At 39.7% G+C, this 22,866-nt stretch overlaps 1 protein-coding gene across 2 annotated transcripts in view; it reads right to left on the bottom strand.

Annotated features, from left to right (window-relative positions):
• The window catches only part of ARSB (arylsulfatase B), a 187,018-nt gene that overhangs the window by 67,077 nt on the left and 97,075 nt on the right, over window positions 1–22,866 (bottom strand). For both annotated transcript variants that reach the window (XM_060093083.1, XM_060093084.1), the window contains exon 6: window positions 3,812–3,882. In XM_060093083.1, the coding sequence (XP_059949066.1) occupies window positions 3,812–3,882 (71 nt within the window). The remainder of the gene's footprint in view (window positions 1–3,811; window positions 3,883–22,866) is intronic.

A 22,866-nucleotide genomic window follows, 5' to 3' on the forward strand; every position in this document is an offset into this window, starting at 1 on the left:
CTTCTGGGGTGTGTTTGTGTATGTGTGCGTGTGTGTACACTAGTCTTTTTTGGAAATATTTTTACTATTAGTACCCAAGCCACAACCTACCAAGAGTATGTGGCCATGAAAAAACCCTAACTCCACAAGTAGGAAGGGCCTCTGCGGGTGCCCTCTACTCTTAGAATAAGAGGGAGGTGGTATAGATGTTAAAACCCAAGAGGCCAGATTTTGAGGGATCTGGTCCTACATGGAAGGGAGGGCTTCCCTGGGAAAAGTCTAACATCGATTCCTCTAATTCATGACAGGAGGAGACATTGGTCCACCACTGCCAACAAGACCAGCTAAAGGAGACAGTGCAGGTGAAAAACTGGAATGATGCAGTGATGTTCTAGAATGGGGATCAGAAAGTTGGGCAGGATGTAGTAACAGCAAAATCATATAATATTCACATTACTCTAGTGCTTATAATGTTTCTAACATTATCACGTGTATTCATCTATTTACAGCCATGTCTTTGGCTACACCACTGCTTATTAACACGCGCACCTTTTCCAGCAGGGTGTAAAAGGAGAGAGTGAGGAAGCAGCTTGCTCCCTTGAGATCCTGTGTATACAGAAACCCACAGAATGCTGAAGCTAGAAGGGACCTTAGAGGTCACTTAATTCAGTCTTCACCTCACAGATGAGGAAGTGACGAAGTGGCTTTGGGGAAGGTGGAGGTGGAATATGACTCTCTTCTCCCATAAGTAGGTACACATCATCTGGGAAGTGCTGGAGTTAGAAACCAAAGAACTGTTTCTGTGATAACACAGACTCAATTGTCAATCCTTCATTGATACCCTAGATTGGCTGCTTTCTGATTTTATTCCACAACAGCCTCTAGAACGTAGTCATAAAACATATTCTGTGAATATAACATGCAGACTTGGCTGTCCTATAAATACATATTTTCTTATAGCTGGATTTAATTTTTCCCTCACAAACTAACTGCTTAGAAAAGGAACTGGGCTTGTATCACCATCCTCTGGAGGTACAGGACCCCAAAGACAACTCCCCTTTTTCCTAATTCTGCCACACAGTGGTGTGAAATGGATATAAAAACCAGGCAGAAAAGGGCCCCAGTATTGCCCACGCATACGGAGGAGGTGGCACCTTGCCACCCACAGGTACACACAGTAGGGGACACCCTGTTTTTGTGAACCAACAGTGAATGTGGCTCTTTGTCAATGGCAGGGCCTGACAACGTCCCTCATTACATTCAGGGTTAGAGCAGGAGTCCCCAGGCTGGCAGGAAAGGCCAACAGGAAGGCCTGGAGTGGACTCCTAGGAGGGGGGAAGGAGCAGCAGGCAGCCAGAAAGTGTCTCTGAATTTGTGACAGCAGCAAAGGGTCCCAGTGAAGTCCAGCAATTGACATGCGGGAAACCAAGTGGAAGAAAAGTGAAGGGACTTGCTCAGGACCTTACTGTCTACGAGGGGCAAGGCGAAGACAGTTCTCTCTTCTGATTTCCATGCCCCAATTCTTACACCGGTGAAACTTTCTGCCTGTGTTATTCCTTTGCTAGAGGCACTTGAGGGGACGCAAAAAATCACAGCAGGTTATGCTAAGAAGCCCGCAGCAAGCAGCACTGTGGTCGGGTCACATGGGTGTATAGTTTTCAAGCTCCCATTTCTGATGCCATGACAAAATGCAGCTTAGTGAGTGAAGGGGGCTTAAGGCTTTTCACTTGTAGATGGAACTTAGTGGATGAGGACAGCTTAAAACCACTGTAATGTGGGCAGCATATTCAGCACATCCCTGGAGGTTATGCTGGGCTTTGCAGTGCATTAAATTACACAGAAGCTGTAAAAACTGTGCCTGCCTCGCTTCTGGCCACCCTGAGGGATTCTGATATGACTGGCTCCTGTTTAGCAATCACTTCTGCCGTGAGCCGGTTACAGACTGGAATGTGTCATATCCCTAGGTGTGCTGGGGCAGAGAAAAGTTTAAACGATGGACGTAGCTCCACAGTAACTAATCATAGGTCTATGATCCTCTCACACAGCTGATCAAATCACTTCCAAGCATTTTCTAGAACAATTCTTCTAGACCAATAGACATGCAATGCAAATTACACATGTGATTTTAAATTTTCTATTAAGCACATTAAAAAAGGAAAAGGAAACATGAAATTGTGATCAATATATTTAAAGTCAATATATCCAAAGTATTGCCACTTCAACAAGTAATAAACGTATATATGTTTTATATTTTTCATACTCAGTCTTCAAAATCGGATGTGCGCATACTCACAGCACATCTTGATCCACAATTAGCCATATTTCAAGTGCTCAGTAGTCACACAGGGCTCGTGGCTACCCTATCGGACATATTACTACCCTTGCCTCTCTCACTGACGTCTGTTTACTCCAATAAAAGTAGAAATTTCTCCATCCTGTAGCCATTCCTACCTATCTTAGGGCACTTTCCTTTCCAGGTCTAGTGATTCTAGGTGGTCTTTATTCCATTTCAACTCTCCTCCAACTGTCCAATCAGTCATTAAGTAATCATCACTGAGTACCTACCAAGTGCCAGGTGTTTGTGTTAACTTATGAGGATGTAAAGATAAATAAGACATAGACCCTGATATCGGGAGCTCTCGGCTTAGTGGGAAATGCAGGCACATACAGGAGAATTTGGTGAACACTATACAGAGATACATACGAAGGGTGCACAGAGGAAGGAGCACTGCTTCTTCCAGGCTTCTGGAAAGCATTCACAGAGGTGGGACATTTGCGCTGGGTTTTAAGGGATGAGGAAAAATTGTGGAGAGGCAGGGAAAGGTGTTTCAGGTATAGGGAAAATTATGTTCAAGACATAAGTATGACGATCTGCATGCTTGAAAATGGCAAGTGGCTAGTAGGGCAAGAAGATGGCAAGGAGGGCCTGGAGTGAGGCTGGTGAGGTGAGCTGGACCTCAGATGCCCGAAGACACACTCAGAATTACTGGGGGTCATTCTCCAGAAGGAGGAATCTTAAGGCAGGTTATAACACAGATTGGAGAGGATAAAAGAGTAAGAAGAGCCTGAATGGTGGGGTAGCAGTATGTCTAAAAGGAGGGGATGTGAGCACTCAAGTGAATGCAGGGAGTATAAGAGCACTGTTTTCTGCAGACAGTCCCACGATGAGGCCTTATGATGGAACCTGGGCAAAGGGCCTAACAGTTAAGGTTTTCCAGGCCCAAACTCATGACGTAGGGGCATCAGGGCCACCAGCATGGTATTTATATAGGACTGTTACAACCTGTGGGGATGTGAAAGCACCACATGGCCTCTTTCCCTGCAGGAATTAATAGGGTTCCCTATGGGTTAATTTCAGTCGTAGGCAGAATCAAGCTAAATTGCAGCCTTGCCAGGGAAATCATGGGTTTATGAGACTCAGCAGGTCTGGGCAGCACCTGACCAGGCTGATCAGATGATGTGGTGGCTTATTTGACCTTGAGTTTTCTAGAAGGAGGCTCTGACACTCTCAGGTAAGAACAGGGCAACAACAGCATGACACTTACAGTTAGAAGGAGGCTCAGAGATCCCATGGGTCCTCCTTTTATAGATGGGAGAACTGAGTCATGGAGAGGGAAATGGCTTATAAGGTCATGTAAGCCATTCAGCAGCATTCACCCTTTGTGGCACCAAAGCCACAGTGAGATTGGTACAACAGGTGCCATGGAGAACTGTCTACCTTTATAGCAAACTCAAGTGGAGAAAGAGAATTAGGCTAGAGAGACACTAGGTAATAAAACTGTCTTTGTGAGCCAGCAGTATTGAAATTAGTGGCAATAAACAAGGTACTCACATGGTGAAACATCTACGAAGTCTGGATCGATATTGTGCAGCAGCTCCATTCTGGGGGACGGGCTTCCTTCACTAGAAAAGAATTGTTTAGAAAATGTTAATTTCCTCTCTCAAATGGGTATCAATGATTTTAATACTTCCTTTTCTCACATTTACAGGAAATAACAAACCTGCCAGTTAACAACTTGGTCATGAATTCAGAGGCCTCCACCATGTGTGGTTGGGCATCTTCAAGTAGTCTTCACTTGTCTATATTGTCACAGTGACTGAATGTTTACATAACAACTTCAAGGTCAAGCACGTGACAATTAAAAAATGAGTCCTGTGATCCTTTGCAATAAATAATCTGGCTGTACTTAAACATGACCATTCGTTACAGCAGTGAAATGAGAACTCAAGTCATCCAGTGTAGACTTCATGCTGAACACTCACAGGGAAATGAAGAAAGAGCATCTGCCAAGATGGAAGCGCCCATATCACAGATGCAACATGACTTTTAAATATTAGCCTGCATGAGAAAAACGAATGTCTTCCACATCTAAATTTACAACGTGAAACTTGTATGTAATACAAATACATGTGAAATAGTTATACTTCTTTAAGATTTTTAAAAATTGTATGTGCAAATACAATCACAACCTACATTACTGTTGAAAAGAACTTGGAGATCAGTTAGTCCAACGCCCTCATGTTACAAATGAGAAAGGCCCATAGTAAGTTACTGGCCAAACAATGGGTAGTGGGTGTTTTTTAAAAATTGGGAGCATAAACATCACCAGATGTATGCCAGGTGTGCATGAGGCACCCATGTCATTTTGCTAATATAGACTCAGCCTTATGCAAGAAGTTGTTAGATATAATTTCAATCGTTGGACTACTTGATAATCCAATAAAAGGTTGCAAAAGTACCGTTAACACCATAGAATTTGTCCACATAGGAATAACCAATAAGGCCCCTGAAAATAAGAGGACATGTTTTCAGGTGGTTCAATGTCCACACCCCAAACTCACAGCTAGTTGTCTACAGCAGTGGCTTGGCATTTCAAGGACCCATAAATTTTCAAAAAATCTGGATTGTGATTGGCAACATTGTATTTGCCAAGTAAGGAAATGTTAAAACAAAATTCATGAATTAAAAACAAACCCAAAAAACTTTCAACTACCATTACCATAAAATAAAGGTAATTGTAGTAGCAACAAAAGGTAGGATGAATACAATCTCAGAATAAGTGACAGTCCTCTAAAGTGAATATGTTTAACTTTAGAATTCTAAAAGATTTCCTTTTTCCTCTCTATTCCATAAAACCCAGTAACTAGAGAGTGAGAGGGAAATATGCAGGGATGCCTCTAGGCCTGGGGGCAGCACTATGGGGGGGCAATATTTCCCTGGATTCCTCATTTTCTTCCTGAGGCATTTAACTAACTACCTGTATACCATGAGACTGTCAACCGGTCCAAAATGACAGGAACTAGGGTTTGATCCTGGAAGCTCTGAATGCAAGTAGGGATGATGAGCAGAGAAAATGGTGAATGTGAGAAAATCAACAGAATGATGATGATGGTGTCTAATTTGTGGGGTTAAAAACAAGCAAACAGAGCTAAAATCTGGATGATAAAAATAGCAAGTAAGTCAGGAGGGGAAATCAGAATGAAAGCATTTTAAAGTCTTTGTATTGTTTGGAAGAGGGTAAAGCTGTTCATTAAATTTAGATTTAGCTAAGTAAAATTTGCATGTTAAAATTTTAAGGTAACTTAAAAACAAAGATAGGGCTTTTCTGGACCACGGAAGAACAAAACAAAATTCATTCCATCCAAAAAAAGGCAAGAAAGAAGGAGGAACCCCCAAATTTCTCATCTTTAAAAGCAGAGCTCATTGGAATACCCCCAAAGTATTAGGCATGGTTAAATAAAACATATTTTTCTAATAACTTTTAAAGAAAGTTTATCTGTATATCATTCATTTATTTCATTTTTTCATTATTCAGAAGAGCCACAGATATTGCAAAATAAGGGAACTTAATAAGATGAGATGAATTTTGAACACTAAAGTAATCCCAGTGATGAATTATTTGCTGGGAAAAATCATCACAGGCAGAATCATCATGATTTGTAAACAAAAGCCAACCAACCTTCCTAAGTATGCTGTGATGCTACTTTTTAAAATGTACGAATCAGAATATTTTGACAAGGATGTGGTTGGAGATATATGCCAAGGAAATACAATAGAAGACAAGTGATTAAAACAATAACCAAACACCCTAGGGGCTCCAAGTTATTAAATAAATCAAGAAAACCAAATGTATATTTAAGGGAACTGAATAAAGTATCATAAATCTTGGGTTACTCCCCATCAAAATGTTAGAAGTTATTAAAATCCCTAGACAAGGTCATGTACCAATTCCCTGGAACTAGTCCTTTGGAAAGAGATGGATTTTAGAAATAATTCCAGGTGAATTTTTTTAAAAGAGGCATATATACATGGGAAGGGAAGATGGTAGTAATGGAAATATGGAAAAATATACACCAAACTGTTAGCTGGGATAGGGGGATGGGTGGGGTGAGGCTACAAAAGACTTTTGTTTTCTACAGTGCTTTACAACTAGCATGCATTATTATTGTAATCAGGAAAATTTTAAGCTTTTTTAAAGTATAGAACTTGTGAAAATTTCTATGCTTCCATAAAGACATTAAAAAGTATAACAAAGAGAAAACTCAGATATTTTACAGAGTTTGGGAGTTTAAAGACAGGAAAACTATCCAGAACTACAAGGTAGTTCTGCAGTATTTAAATGCATTAGTTGATTTTTGGAATTTAATTGTATGCTACCCACGTATGTGCTATCACATACTGATAATAACTGATGATGTAATTTCCCTCTGAGGAGTGTAGAAATCTTCCTGTATGTTTAAGATCAGGCTTGCCTTTAGCAAAAACAGTAATGGTTTTAGGGTCACTGGGTTCTCATGTCTCACCACTTACGTCACTTCTTTTCATTTTGGTAAAGGGTTCAGAGCCCCAGTGCCTGCGATGGAGGGAATAAGAGGAAAGAGAGAGAGATGTTAGGGAGAAAGGAGGGAGGGAGAAAAGGGAGATGAGGAGGAGGAAGAAGAGGAAGGAGGAAAGAAGGGAGAAGAGACTGTGGGTTTCCTTTAATAGTTACGCACCAAGTTAGCAGAGACTCACTAAAGCACTTAAACGCGCACACACACTACACACATCAACTCCACGTGGCGAATTTCAGTGGAGACAAAGGCACAGTATAGTGATGCTGGAACAGAGAAGTGGACCCAAGTCACCTGGAGAAGAACATGTGCAGAATAAGGCTGGTGGGAGGGATGGGGAGGGTGTGGGATGAAATGAGAGATCGCAAAGACCCGCTCCGCAAAGCTTCATAACTTTGCCTAGGGAACACTTCAGAGTATTTAAAGTGATTCTGCAAAGACCAGTTACGGGTAGAGAGGCACTGGTCATTACAAGGTGAGGCCCATTGTTGGTGAGGGGAATCCTTCAAGCCCAAAAGACACACCCAGGAAGAGCACCCCTGACTCAGCTCAGCTCCCACCATCTGTAGGAATTCAATTTCCCCAGAACTGAGAAACTGGACACCAATACTGGGACACTGGTACTCTGGTTATTGGGAAGGAATATCTACCACTGGATTAATAAACACTCTTTTTTTTTAATATATTATAAGAAAGGTAAGTTCAGTAAGTAGCCACATATTTTCCAGTGCAGTTTAAAAACAGTCTTCCCTTAAGAACTCACAGGGGCTTCCCTGGTGGCACAGTGGTTGAGAATCCGCCTGTCAATGCAGGGGACACGGGTTCGAGCCCTGGTCCGGGAAGATCTCACATGCCGCGAAGCAACTAAGCCCATGCGCCACAACTACTGAGCCTGCGTGCTCAACTACTGAGCACATGTGCTGCAACTACTAAAGCCTGCCTGCCCGTGCTCCACAACAAGAGAAGCCACCGCAATGAGAAGTCTGCGCACTGCAACAAAGATTAGCCCCCGCTCGCCACAACTAGAGAAAGCCCGTGCGCAGCAATGAAGACCGAATGCAGCCATAAATAAACGAACAAACAAATAAATAAAATGTCCTTAAAAAAAAAAAGAACTCACAAACCATTGGCCACTTAAATTTGAGTAGTCTCTAATAATCATATACAAGATCACACTCCTGTACCTGGAGGGGAAAATGCTTGATCATTTTTTTTCTTTTCCTGTATCTTTTTAGGGAAAACCTTCCCTACTGTTGCTGTACTCCCGTTCCTTCCCCACACCTCTGCAAATTTTTGTCATCAATAATTTCCACTTGCTTATGCATGTTCCTCTACCTTTATGTCAAAAACTAAATAAATAAATTTTATTTTTAACTATCTTTTCTTCTTTTCACCATTAAATATCCCCCAAACAGTATGTTTACATCAGTTATTCTCTTTGTCTCACATTAGAATCACCTGAGGAACTTCTAAAATACAGATGCTGTACCTCATACCAGAAGCATCACTGGGGGTGGAACCCAGGTGTCAATATTTTTTTTGAACTCCCAGATGATTTCAACATTCAGCCAAGATTGAGAACCACTGACCTGGAGCAGTGCTTCTCAAAATTTAGATCACTTGGGGATCTCATTAAACTGTGGATTCTGATTTACAGAGACCGGGGGGTGAGGGGAGCCCAGGTATCTACATTTTTAACAGGTTCCCAAGTGATACTGATGTTGCTGGTCTGAAGACCACACTTTGAGTAGCAAGATGGGGAAATCTAGAGTCTTCTTACCTCAGATCTGAACTCTTCTGGAGTTTCCTAAATCAGAAACTCATTTAGATTAGAGCTAATTTTAGAGCAATGATTCTCAACCTTGGCTACACAATGCCATCACCTGGGGAGCTTTAAAAAATACTGATGCTTGAGTTCCACCATAAGAGAGTGACCTTATTGATCTACATTCAGCCTAGGCATAAAGATTTATAAAAGTACCCAAGCTGATTTCTGTCAAATTAGCTTCACTGAAATATAACTTACCAACTATACAATTCATAATGTTTTCAAGGTGTATCTATTTTATAGCATGTATCAGTACTTAATTCCTTTATATGGCTGAATAATATGTTATTGTATGTATGTATCACATTTTCTTTATCTACTCATTTGATGGACATTTGAGTTGTTTCTACATTTTTCGGCTATTATGAATATTTATGTATAAGTTTTTGTATGGACATTTGTTTTCATTTCTCTTGGGTATATATCTAGGAGTAGACTTGCTACATCATATGGTAACTTTATATTTAAATTTTTAAGGACCTGCTAATTTTACACTCCAACCAGCTATGTATGGGTATTCCAATTTCCCCACATCCTCTTATTAGTGATGATTACGGATGTCTATCTTTTTTATTATAGCCACCCTAGCTGATACAAAGTGGTATCTCATTGTGGTTTTGATTTACATTTTCCTTTTCATGTGCATATTGACCATGTGTATAACTTCTTTGGAGGAATGTCTATTCAGATCCTTTGCTCATTTTAAAAGTGGGCTATTTGTCTTTTTATAATTGAGTTGCAAGAATTCTTAATATATTCTGCATGCAAATCCTGTATCAGATACATGATTTGTTAATATTTTCTCTGATTCTGTGGGTTGTTTTTTGCTTTCTTTTTTTTTTTTTTTTTTTGCGGTATGCGGGCCTCTCACTGTTGTGGCCTCCCCCGTTGCGGAGCACAGGCTCCGGATGCGCAGGCTCCGGACGCGCAGGCTCCGGACGCGCAGGCTCAGCGGCCATGGCTCACGGGCCCAGCCGCTCCGCGGCATATGGGATCCTCCCAGACCGGGGCACGAACCCGTATCCCCTGCATCGGCAGGCGGACTCTCAACCACTTGCGCCACCAGGGAGGCCCTGTTTTTTGCTTTCTTAATAGTATCATTTGCAGAAAAATAGTTTAAAATTTTGGTTTAGTACAGCTTAACTATTTTTTCTTCTGTTGCTTTTGGTATTTTATCTAAGAAATAACTGCCTAATGCAAAGTCATAGAGATTTACTCTTATGCTTTCTTCTAAGATTGCTATGCTTTTAGCTCTTACATTTACGTCTATGATCCGTTTTAAGTTAATTTTTGTGTATTCTGTGAGGTAGGAATCCAATTGCATTCTTTTGCATGTGAATATCTAGTTATCCCAGTAACATTTACTGAAAAGATTCTTCTTCCCAATTGAACTATCTTGGCATCCTTGTCAAAAATGCAGCTGATTCTCCAAATTTAAAAATGGGCAGAAGAACTGAATAGACATTTGTCCAAAGAGGAAATGGCCAACAAGCACATTAAAAGATACTCAACATCACTTATCATCAAGGAAATGCAAATCAAAACCACAATGAGATAACACTTCACACCTCTCAGAATGGCTATCATTGAAAAGAACACTAATCGAATGTTGGTGAGGATGTGAAGAAAAGGGAACCCTCATACACTTTTGGTGGGAATGTAAATTGGTGCAGCCACTGTGGAAAACAGTATGGAGGTTTCTCAAAAAACTAAACATGGAAGTACCATATGACCCAGCAATTCCATTCCTGGATATATATTAAAAAAAACTAATTCAAAAAGATACATACACCCAATGTTGACAGCAGCAAGTAACCACCAACAGATGAATGGATAAAGAAGATGTGGTGTGTATATATGTAATGGAATACTATTTGGCCTTAAAAAAGAATGCCACTTTGCCATTTGCAACAACATGGATGGACTTGGAGGGTATTATGCTAAGTGAAAAAAGTCAGACAGAGAAAGACAAACACTGTATGATATCACTTCTATATGGAATCTTTAAAAAATGCAACACTTCAGCAAGCAGTGTTGGGAAAGCTGGACAGCTGCATGTAAATCAATGAAGTTAGAACACACCCTCACTTCATACACAAAAATAAACTCAAAATGGCTTAAAGATTTAAATATAAGACATGACACCATAAAACTCCCAGAAGAGAATATAGGCAAAACATTTTCTGACATAAATCGTACCAATCTTTTCTTAGGTCAGTCTCCCAAGTCAATAAAAATAGGAACAAATGGGACCTAGTCAAACTTATAAGCATTTGCACAGCAAAGGAAACCATCAGCAAAATGAAAAGACAACCGACGTTATGGGAGAAACTATTTGCAAATGATGCAACCAACAAGGGTTTAATTTCCAAAATATACAAACTCAATATATAATTCAATAACAAAAAACCAAACAACCCAATCAAAAAATGGCACAAGACCTAAATAGACATTTCTCCACAGAAGACATAGAAATGGTCAATAGGCATATGAAGATGCTCAACTTTGCTAGTTATCAGAGAAATACAAATCAAAACCACAATGAGGCATCACATCACAGTGGTCAGAATGGCCATCATTAAAAAGTCTACAAATAATAAATGCTGGAGAGGGTGTGGAGAAAAGGGAACCCTCCTACACTGTTGGTTAGAATGTAAATTGGTGCAGCCACTATGGAAAACAGTACGGAGGTTCCTTAAAAAGCTAAAAACAGAGTTGCCATGTGATCCAGCAATCCCACTCCTGGGCATATATCCTGAAAAGATGAAAACTCTGATTCAAAAAGATAGCAGTCGGGCCTCCCTGGTGGCGCAGTGGTTAAGAGTCCGCCTGCCGATGCAGGGGATACGGGTTCGTGCCCCGGTCTGGGAGGATCCCATATGCCGCGGAGCGGCTGGGCCCGTGAGCCATGGCCGCTGGGCCTGCGCATCCGGAGCCTGTGCTCCGCAACGGGAGAGGCCACAACAGTGAGAGGCCCGCATACCGCAAAAAGAAAAAAAAAAAAAAAAGATAGCAGTCCAATGTTCATAGCAGCACTATTTACAATAGCCAAGACATGGAAGCAACCTAAATGTCCACTGATGGATGAATGGGTAAAGAAGATGTGGTATACATATCATATTTATATAATGTGGCATATATGCACACATATATATATATATTTCACAATAGAATATTACTCAGCCATAAAAAAAGATAATGCCATTTGCAGCAACATGGATGGACCTAGAGATTATCATACTAAGTGAAGTAAGACAGAGAAAGACAAATATCTGATATCACTTATATGTGGAATCTAAAAAATTATACAAATGAATCTATACACAAAACAGAAACAGACTCACAGACATTTGTAGAAAACAAATTTATGGTTACCAAAGGGGAAATATGTAGGAAGGGATCAATTAGGAGTTTTGGATTATCAGATACAAACTACTATATATAAAATAGATAAATAATAAGGTCCTACTGTATAGCACAGGGAACTACATGCAATATCTTATAATGACCTATAATGGAAAATAATCTAAAAAAGAAAATCTATCTATCTATCTATCTATCTATAGATAGATATATAACTGAATCACTTTGCTGTACACCAAAAACTAACACAACATTGTAAATCAACTATACTTCAATTTAAAAAAATACAACAAACTAGTGAATATAACAAAAAAGGAGTGGACTGACAAATATAGAGAACAAACTAGCAGCTACCAGTGGGGAGAGGGAAGCGGGGAGGGGCAATATAGGGGTAGGGGATTAAGAGGTACAAACTATTATGTATAAAATATGCTATAAGGATATATTGTACAACAATATATAGCCAATATTTTATAATGACCATAAATGGAGTATAACCTTTAAAAATTGTGAGTCACTATAGTATACACTTGTAACTTACATAATACTGTACAGCAGCTGTACTTCAATAACAAACACACACAAATGCAGCTGATTCTAACACACAGCTTGGGATGAGGATCGCTAATTTCAAGCCTTGCTATATAAGGTCACCATATTTGATTGTACGTTCTAAATTCTTGATTTTTTTTTCTGTAGAGCAAAAGATGGGTGCTAAGCTTTTAGGGTGCTTATGTAATGAGTCCATATATAACGATAATGACTTCCTCTTGAAAGGAAGTCAGTGTGCCAGAAAATACCTTAAGAAATCTATTGACAACTTCCTACATTCACTTTCTTTATATGTCCCTGTATAAGTACCTTGAACACGAACTTTTAGCAGATGGTACAATTTCTTCCTCAAAGGTGTGTGTACAAAAGTGAGCTGGAGGGCCTCCCTGGTGGCGCAGTGGTTGAGAGTCCGCCTGCCGATGCAGATACGGGTTCGTGCCCCGGTCTGGGAGGATCCCATATGCCGCGGAGCGGCTGGGCCCGTGAGCCATGGCCACTGGGCCTGCGCGTCCGGAGCCTGTGCTCCGCGACGGGAGAGGCCACGACAGTGAGAGGCCCACGTACGAAAAAAAAAAAAAAAAAAAAAAAGTGAGCTGGAGGGGGAAAAAGTGTGTTTTCTATATTCATAACACTTTTCAGAAATATCAACTTTGTGATCATCACAATCTTGTAGAATAAATAGTGGCCTCATGAAGCTCATAAAATGTTCATGGGATTGATTATTGCTATATTATAGTGTGTTAACTTTTATCTTCTACATGTATCTATGTATTTACAGGTAATGCTACAATTATTGTGGAATTTCATGATTCTTTTGTATATCATACTGTTCCAAAGTTTCATTTCCACACAACTGAAGCACTAGAAAGTGGACAATGTCAATTGCTTCAACAGTTTATGGTCTTTTTTCCCACCAGTTCCAAAGGCCTCACTCTCTCACATGCAGCCCTGCGCTGTCTTTAAGAGCATAACCTTTCAGGGTCTGCTTCTCAACTCCACAAGGTTATATAAACTTGAGCCTTGTTTTTCTCTCTAGCAGAAGGTGGATAAAAAACACCTACATACAGTGTTGTTATGAGAATTAAATGGGGAAACATATGTAAAGTGCTTGGGCTATATACTAAGTGCTAAATAAGCTGATAGATTAAAAACAATGACAACACCTTTTGTTGCAAAATTTGGATCCTGACTCTGTAAACATGGAAAGAATATAATCACGGATACAAGACTATAACCTAGATACAGATACAAGAATAATATGTAGATAAAATGGAACATTAATATTCCTATCCATCCCTCTTGCTGGCAAGAGTTCCCCTTATGAAATACACTGGTGTAGCTATAACTTTAATTTCCAAGATGTATTACGATATTCTCTTCCATGTGAGGGTCTCTTTTTAGAAAAGTATCAGTGCCAAATACAGCCAAGTCACACAGTCCACTCACGAACTGCACATAAAAAAGATACATTGCAATCTGTTATCTATGAATTTCCCCTATTTTTTGGATTAAGCATATGGTATAGTTTAGCTGTGTGAGCAATATTCTCTTCATTAGACTGTTGATTCCACTTGCAAAATGTCAATCTCTAAATAATGACTGATGATGCTCCTGGAAAATGATTTTTCAATAATCACACAGGTTCATGAAGTGCCCTGGTTTTATTATGGCAACGTAATGGGTGTTTTAATTAGGGCAAAAGTCTGGGCTGCAGGCTGATAGGAAGGAAGCAGAGCCCTCTAATCCGCTTCTTTAACGTAGGCACCTAGGGGACTGTTCAGAGACCCTTCCTCCCTGAAATGTTCACTACCCGCCCTGGCATACATTAATGGTCATGGCAGTAAGAACCATGATGGTAAGAATTATGCAACAAAAAAGAACTGTAAGATGTTCACATTGACCACTTAATGCAGAGACCTACCTCTAAACCGGTGAAATGGGCTTGTCTCATGCACGTTCATAACAACCAAACTGGAGTAATAAGCGGGGGGGGGAAGAGTGTTTGTTTTGGCCAAGATAGTTAGAATAATAGTAGCTAGAATTTAGAGAGCATTTATTATGTACCACACACCATTTCAAATGTTTTGCATGTACTATCTCACTTAATCCTCGACATTATGACATAGACACACCTTGGCACAGAGCAGTTGAGTGACTTCCAAGATAACCTGTTTGAGTAGGTGACAGAATTGGGTTTGGAACTCAGGCAAACTCCTGAATTCCCCACTCCTAACCAGTATGCTAAACTGCCTCCTTGGTCAAATGTAGACATGGGGGGCTTCCCTGGTGGCGCAGTGGTTGAGGGTCCGCCTGCCGATGCAGGGGATGCAGGTTCGTGCCCCAGTCCGGGAGCATCCCACATGCCGCGGAGTGGCTGGGCTGGTGAGCCATGGCCGCTGAGCCTGTGCGTCCAGAGCCTGTGCTCCACAACGGGAGAGGCCACAACAGTGAGAGGCCCGCGTACCGCAAAAAAAAAAAAAAATGTAGACATGGCCTCAGTATATTTTTAAATGTATAATGTTTCCATTCATTCAGCTTATTTTTTCTTTTTTTAAAAATTATTTATTTTTGGCTACATTGGGTCTTCGTTGCTGCGAACGGGTTTTCTCTAGTTGCAGCAAGTGGGGGCTACTCTTGGTTGCGGTGCGTGGGCTTCTCATTGTGGTGGCTTCTCTTTGTTGCAGAGCATGGGCTCTAGGCGCACAGGCTTCAGTAGTTGTGGCGTGCAGCCTCAGTAGTTGTGGCTCACAGGCTCTAGAGCGCAGGCTCAGTAGTTGTGGTGCACAGGCTTAGTTGCTCCGCGGCATGTGGGATCTTCCCAGACAAGGGCTTGAACCCGTATGCCCTGCTTTGGCGGGCGGATTCTTAACCACTGCGCCACCAGGGAAGTCCCCGTTCAGCTTATTTTTAAGGCTGAATTAACAAGTATCTCTATTCACTTCAAATGCCTCTATTAACAAAAGAGTTAATCATTTTTCTCCATTCTCTTCTCTTAAAGACTTACATAAAATGATACATAGTTAATTGTCCCTGATGCCATTTCAGTATTCAATTTTAATTTACCCAAATTTCATGTTTTCTGGGTTAGTTTTTTTTTTTAAAAAGGGGGCAAGGATGCACTGATCAGTAACTAGTTTCCAATATGCTATAAATATTTTCTAAACGTCTACAGTTTCAGACACTGAGATCACAGCACTGTCCATTTATAAATAGAGTTTCCAGTTTTTGACTTTCATTTTCCAACTAGTTGAAGGGTGGGGCAGTAAAACATTCCCCATAAATAAATGAAGTACTATGATACTCCGCACTTCTTTTACCACTAGCTGCTGACCATCTGTCATGAAAAAAGACACACCCTGGAAGGCAGTATCAAATTTTTAGAAACAGAAGTAGCCATGGCAATGGTTCCTGAGATGAAATTTTGAAAAAAAAAGTTACTGACTAAAAACTTCAAGAAACACCCACAGAGTAACATCCACCCTGTTTACCTTTTGTAAGCATCATCATCATCATCATCCTTATCATCTTCCCCTCATGCTACTGAGTTGCTACAATGTTCCAGGCACTGTGCTAAGTGTCTCATACATATTCTTTCAGTACATCTTCACACAAGTGCCTAGAGGTGGGCAGCACTAATGTTACATTCTATGCATGAGGAAACTGATACTTAAGAGTTGTAAAGTAACTTTCCCAAGATCATACAAGTAATAAAGGGAAGAGACCGGATTTGAACTAGATCTAACCACAGACTTCACATTTTCAACCATTACACTAGTGAAATTCCCCACAGGACTTATTTTCTTTGTTATGTGGGTGAAGGTGATACTGGGTTTGTGTGAATTCCATGCTCCTTCAAAAGTCATTTTAACATGCAAACATTACCATGAATAAAGTGTTTAGCCATGGAAATTATAAACTTTTGACTAAATTTGGTGAGGAAATATGTAACTTAAATTGATCTGATGTAAGAATTTTATATGAGAGAAATTTTTCATGTACCTTTTTATTAAGGAATCATTAAATGTTTAAAGTAGGCTGCTTGAGAAATATGTAATATTATTAACAACTGAATCATGCCCTTATTACAATCTTTTCCTATTCATTACTAAAAAATAATTGGTAGAACTTCTGGGTTAGTATCAGGGCAAATCAGCAGAACCTAATGTGCCTTTTTTCCAATTTCCATTATAATATCTGTGAAGAATTACAAAATGATGAAAACTGGCAACAGTGTTGGAAACTAAAGAGAAGACCAGATGCCAAAGTCTTGAGGGGATTTTCACTAATGTCAATGCTGAAGAGATTAACAAACATATTCTTGGATTCTAATGTAAGAATCAAAACCCAGTCCGAAAGAAAATCGAAAAAGATGGATTCACTTTGTCTACCTCTAGCTATAGAACTCAGGAGCCGCACTAAACCAAAAGTGGGCAGTGATCTCCTCTTAGCTGTCTTCCAGAGGTAGCCCATCATGTCTTTCCTCTCTTACTGCCAGTTTCTTCCCTCTCTATGTCCCTCCAGACAGCAAACACCAGACCAACCTGGGAGGAAACAAAAGAAACTAGACAGATGTGTCACATCCGAGAATGTGATACAGCCAGACAGAAAACGTCTGAAACAACCCTCAGAGCACTATGTAACTATGGACATAGTGTAGAAGCTCTTTTGTCAAAAAGGGTGAAGTAGGGAATCAAAAAAATAACATCATTTCTTAAACATTTTTTTAAAATTGAATATAGTTGATTTACAATATCATGTTAGTTTCAGGTATACAGCACAGTGATTCAGCCATATATATATACATATATTCCAGTTCAGATTCTTTTCCCTTATAGGTTAGTACAAAATATTGTGTATAGTTCCCTGTGCTATACAGTAGGAAACATTTTGCTTTAACTTAAAAAATATATATATATATATGTATATTTACTTGACTGCAGTGACTACACAAATAGACTTTGAATGCAGGGCTACTGGTTGGTGTTCCCTACCATCTTTATTTCATAAGCCATTTTTATAATACTCCATCTCCAGTTTCTAGTGCTGTTTTTCTTACACTGGAGCAAAAGCTGAAGAACATGTGAATTTCCAGATTTCCATAGAATAATGGTGGCCATCTACATTTGAATCTCTCCACCCGCTTCCCTTAAAAAATGTACTGAAAAGGAAAGAAAGTAAAGTCACCCAACACCCAAGCCTACAACATAAACAGGAGAGAAAACATATTTAAACCTGGATGGACATGAGGAAATAACCATCTAAGACCTGAAGGGTCAGTGCCAGTGCCCACCCTAGGGAAGAGTCAGGCTGGGATCATGCCAAAAAGGGTGCAGGGTACAAGAGGGGAAGGGACTCAGATCATATCTGATTAAATAAACCCAGAAAGAGGGCCCCACCCTGAGTGACCAAAGATCTGGTACCTGGTGGACTGGATGACTGGCTACCGGGGAGTCATAAGGAAGTGGCTTGGAAAATGTGCAGGATCAGAGTGGCAGTCCCAGGAAGGTGCCAATTCTGAGAGAGGCAGTTGAAGAACAGGTGTCTTCTGGAAGATGGATGGTAAAGGGAAAGGAGGCCGAGGCAAAAGATCATGGTCCTCCTGTAATGACACAGTATCTATCATAGAATCATAAGAAGGTGGACCAGAAAGAAGGTGGCAGCATTTACTAAAGAAACTGTACTTCACTGGAGCAACATAAGAAGGGGCTCTTGAACTAAGAAATAAATTAAACTATCCAAACCCCACCCCCACAGATCACCTGCTATTGTGAGTCCAGGAAAAGCTAACACACACAAACATGACAAAAAGAGCTCAGCATCTAAACAAAATTACCATAGAAATTTTTAAAAATAGCAAATGAGAATTCAAAATTTGGACAAATGAAAATATTCTCCCATATGGAAAAAAAGTCACAAAGCAGAAGAAAACATTTAAATAATATTTCAACATGAATTAAATATAACTAAATCAGCAAATGCTGATATTAAAAAAAGTTACCATGAATCAAACATTTAAAAACTCAGACACCAAACTAGGGGAAGAAACTGAAAGAGAAAACAAAATCTCAGAAATGAAGGGCCATTATATATAACTAAAAGTATATGAAAGCATATAGAGAATGAAAATGAAAAGAGAGAAGCTAATTAATTCAAAATAAGGGAAAAAAAGAAGTAAAAATGATCAGAAAGGAACTGAAAGAAGCAAAAGATATGCAAACAAGGTTCAATAATATCTGTAATTGGAGTCCCTGAAAAAGAAACACAATAGAATGTCAATTTAAATCTATAATTAAAATAAACTCTGAAATAAAAGACCTGAGTGTACCCTACTGTGCATCTGGGAACCTGACCCAGTTTGGTCACTTTTGAGACATATCTAGTAAAAAAGTCTTAGACTTTAAATAATAATAGTGATAATAAAAATCTTTCAGACCTCCAGAAACCTGGTCTGGGAAGATCCCACGTGCCGGGGAGCAACTAAGCCTGTGTGCCACAACTACTGAGCCTGCACTCTAGAGCCTGCGAGCCACAACTACTGAGCCCATGTGCCACAACTACTGAAGCCCAGGCACCTAGAGTCCGTGTTCCGCAACAAAAGAAGCCACCACAATGAGAAGCCCGCACAGTGCAACGAAGATTAGCCCCCGCTCACCGCAACTAGAGAAAGCCCGCGTGCAGCAATGAAGACCCAACGCAGCCAAAAAAAATAAATAAAGTAAATAAATGTATAAAAAAAAAAGAAAGAAGATCAGGGTAACATTAAATTTATCAACAGCAACATACAAAACAAGTATACAATGGGGTAACATTTTCTAGAAACTCAAGGAAGGGAAAGTATGAGACAAGGATTTTATATCAGTTGAACTGCTTTGCTATTATCAAAATTGTAGGAATGTTTTTTTTTTTTTGCGGTACGCGGGCCTCTCACTGTTGTGGCCTCTCCCGTTGTGGAGCACAGGCTCCGGACGCACAGGCTCAGCGGCCATGGCTCACAGGCCCAGCCACTCCGCGGCATGTGGGATCTTCCCGGACCAGGGCACGAATCCGTGTCCCCTGCATCGGCAGGCGGACTCTCAACCACTGCGCCACCAGGGAAGCCCCGGAACGTTTTTAATATACGGGCAAAAATCCAAAGAATCCTGAGAAATCTATTAAAGAATGAATTCCTCCAACTAAGAGATAATTGAGAACATTTAGAAATGGACAAGTGGTTAGCACAGAATATATTACTATAGATCTGACAAAAACAAACTTGTGGACAAGGATAGAAGAACAGCATTATATATTATATGATCTGACAAAGTAGAAATAACAGAACTAAAAATAAAACTGAAAGAGAAAGGCAAGAGAAAGGGTAAAATTGAATAAGTTGTTGATTTCCTTATAGGTAATAAGTGGGAGTCGAAGATGACATTTAAAGCTGACAAACCAAAGAGCAGAACCTAAAAGGGGACTAGAGAATTATATAAAGATATTAGTATAATGATGACACTAGAATAAACTACACATTGTTCTAAATATTAAAAGAACCAATATAAGATCAAAGATAAAAAATAAATATAACAATACAATGAAGCTAAGAATAAAAATTATAGCAATATATAAAAACTCATCTACTGAAATAAAATATTTTCTGATTGGATCACAAAGAAAAACCTAATATTACACCTAATAACTACAAAATACACATTCTTTTCAAGACTACATGGCATAGACTCCAAGAAAGTGGACCAAGTCTCAAATTTAAAAGGATTGAAATAATAAAAAGTATGTCCTCTGACAACATAAGGATTAAACTAGAAATCAATAATCTAACAGAGAAAACCTGAAATATTTGGAAGATAAACAACACACTTTTAAACACATGGGTCAAAGAAGAAGTCACCATTTGCACCATTTCCACCATTATTCTTAACAATAATTTTGACATAAATTCTACCTTGTCAGATATACCAAGATTGTAATCTCAGCTCTCTCTGTGTTTGCAGGTAAACTTGGTACACTTTGCTGTAAAGGTACTTACTAGAAGACAATAAAGTGGTGTCTATAGAATCATAAGGAGAAAGGATTTGACAAGAATTCATTGTCAAATTATTATTTTTGTTTGAAGGTAATAGAAAGATATTCTTCCATATGCAAAGATTTTTTTAAAAACCTTATCATTTATGTGCCTCTATGAAAATTAAAGTATTAACCAACTGATCAAAAGATTAATTAAAATTAGGAACTGAGAATGTGAAAGTTAAGGAGTATTTGTAATATAAAAAGTAATTAACATATAGATCAATATACATACTTTCTCTATATGTGATTACAAAGTTGAATGCAGAAGAAAAACTCTTGAGAAGAGTTATAAGATTTACAATATTATATTTCAGAAAGCTGGGTCTATGATCCCAGATTGAATTAAAAAGCACTGGAAAGTAGAAAATAAACAGGAAAATATTGATCAAAAAAGTAAAGGCACAATAGGGCTTCCCTGGTGGCGCAGTGGTTGAGAGTCCGGCTGCCGATGTAGGGGACATGGGTTCGTGCCCCGGTCCGGGAAGATCCCACGTGCCGTGGAGCGGCTGGGCCCGTGAGCCATGGCCGCTGAGCCTGCGCGTCCAGAGCCTGTGCTCTGCAACGGGAGAGGCCACAACAGTGAGAGGCCCGTGTACCGCAAAATAAATAAATAAATAAATAAATAAAAAGTAAAGGCACAATAAAATTTTCTTTGGGTATTTCTGCTTCCAGGCAAGATGGAGTAACAGGCAGACTGGATTTACCCTCCTACCTAAAACAACCTAAAGAGAAACAGACAGAATATATGAAACAACAGTTTTCAAAAGATGAGATATCAGGCAAAGGACAGTGATCCCTGAGTGACAGGAAACAAAGGAGGTGCAGTCTTATCATTGCCTTAGCTTACTACTTTGAGAATAATAAGATTCTAAGCCCTGGTACAGGGATGGGGAACTGAGGCATAAGCCAATGGACTCCCTGATTTGAGAGCTGAGGGCCCAGGGAGACCCAGGGAGCTAGAGTTGATAGGATAGAGTACCAGAGAAGAGAAAGTTGCACAGAAAGAGAACCCTGGAGATTTGCAGAGAGCCCCCTCAGAATATTTAGCTGAGCACTGATAAGATGTATGTGAGAGAACTACCCAAAACTAGGGAAAGAACCAACTGAAAGGATTAAAGGGACCAGTGCCCAACATTCACATGGAGTTGGGAAAAATAGTATCTGTTCCCATCAGCCAGATTGGAAAAACTTAAAATTCACAGGGCACTTGGTAGATTACTAGGGAGGTTTTGACTCAGCAGTGAAGAATAGGTAGCCCTAGACTGGACACTGCTCTGGACCTGCTTAATAAATCATAAATGTAATACCCAGAAGGCTCAAAGTGTTCTCAACTAATTTAATTTCATCTCAGAACAAAGCAAGAAGATTCATAACAGTAAATAAATATCCAAGAAGGTAAATTGTACAATGTCTGGCATCAAATCAAAGATTAAAAGTCATGGAAACATGACCCATAATGAGGTAACCATTCAATCACAACCAACCCAGAACTGACACAGATGTTGGAATTATCAGAGGACATTAAAACTGTTATTATAAACTATATTCTGTATATTTAGAATGTTGGATATAAAAAAGATATAAAAGATCCAAATTGGACTTCTACAAGTGAAAACCTAGAACATGTGAGATGAAAAACATACTGGATGGAGGCAAAACATTCTTGGACATAAATCATAGCAGTATTTTCTTAGCTCAGTCTCCCAAGGCAAAAGGAATAAAAGCAAAAATAAACAAATGGGACCTAATCAAACTTAAAAGCAAAGGAAATCGTCAACAAAATGAAAAGACAATCTGCAGAATGGGAGAAAATATTTGTACATGATGCAACTGATGAGGGGTTAATATCCAAAATATAAAAACAGCTCATACAACTCAATATCAAAAAAACAAACAACCTAATCAAAAAATGGGCAGAATGGGCTTCCCTGGTGGCGCAGTGGTTGAGAGTCCGCCTGCCGATGCAGGGGACATGGGTTCGTGTCCCGGTCTGGAAAGATCCCACATGCCGCGGAGCGGTTGGGCCCGTGGGCCATGGCCGCTGAGCCTGCGCGTCTGGAGCCTGTGCTCCGCAACGGGAGAGGCCACAACAGTGAGAGGCCCGCGTACCACAAAAAAAAAAAAAAAAAAAAAAAAAAGGGCAGAAGACCTAAATAGACATTTCTCCAAAGAAGACAGATGGCCAATAGGAACATGAAAAGATGTTCAACATTTCTAATTATTAGAGAAATGCAAATAAAAACACA

This window comes from Mesoplodon densirostris, chromosome 3 (assembly GCF_025265405.1).
Source record: "Mesoplodon densirostris isolate mMesDen1 chromosome 3, mMesDen1 primary haplotype, whole genome shotgun sequence".
NCBI lineage: Eukaryota > Metazoa > Chordata > Mammalia > Artiodactyla > Ziphiidae > Mesoplodon > Mesoplodon densirostris.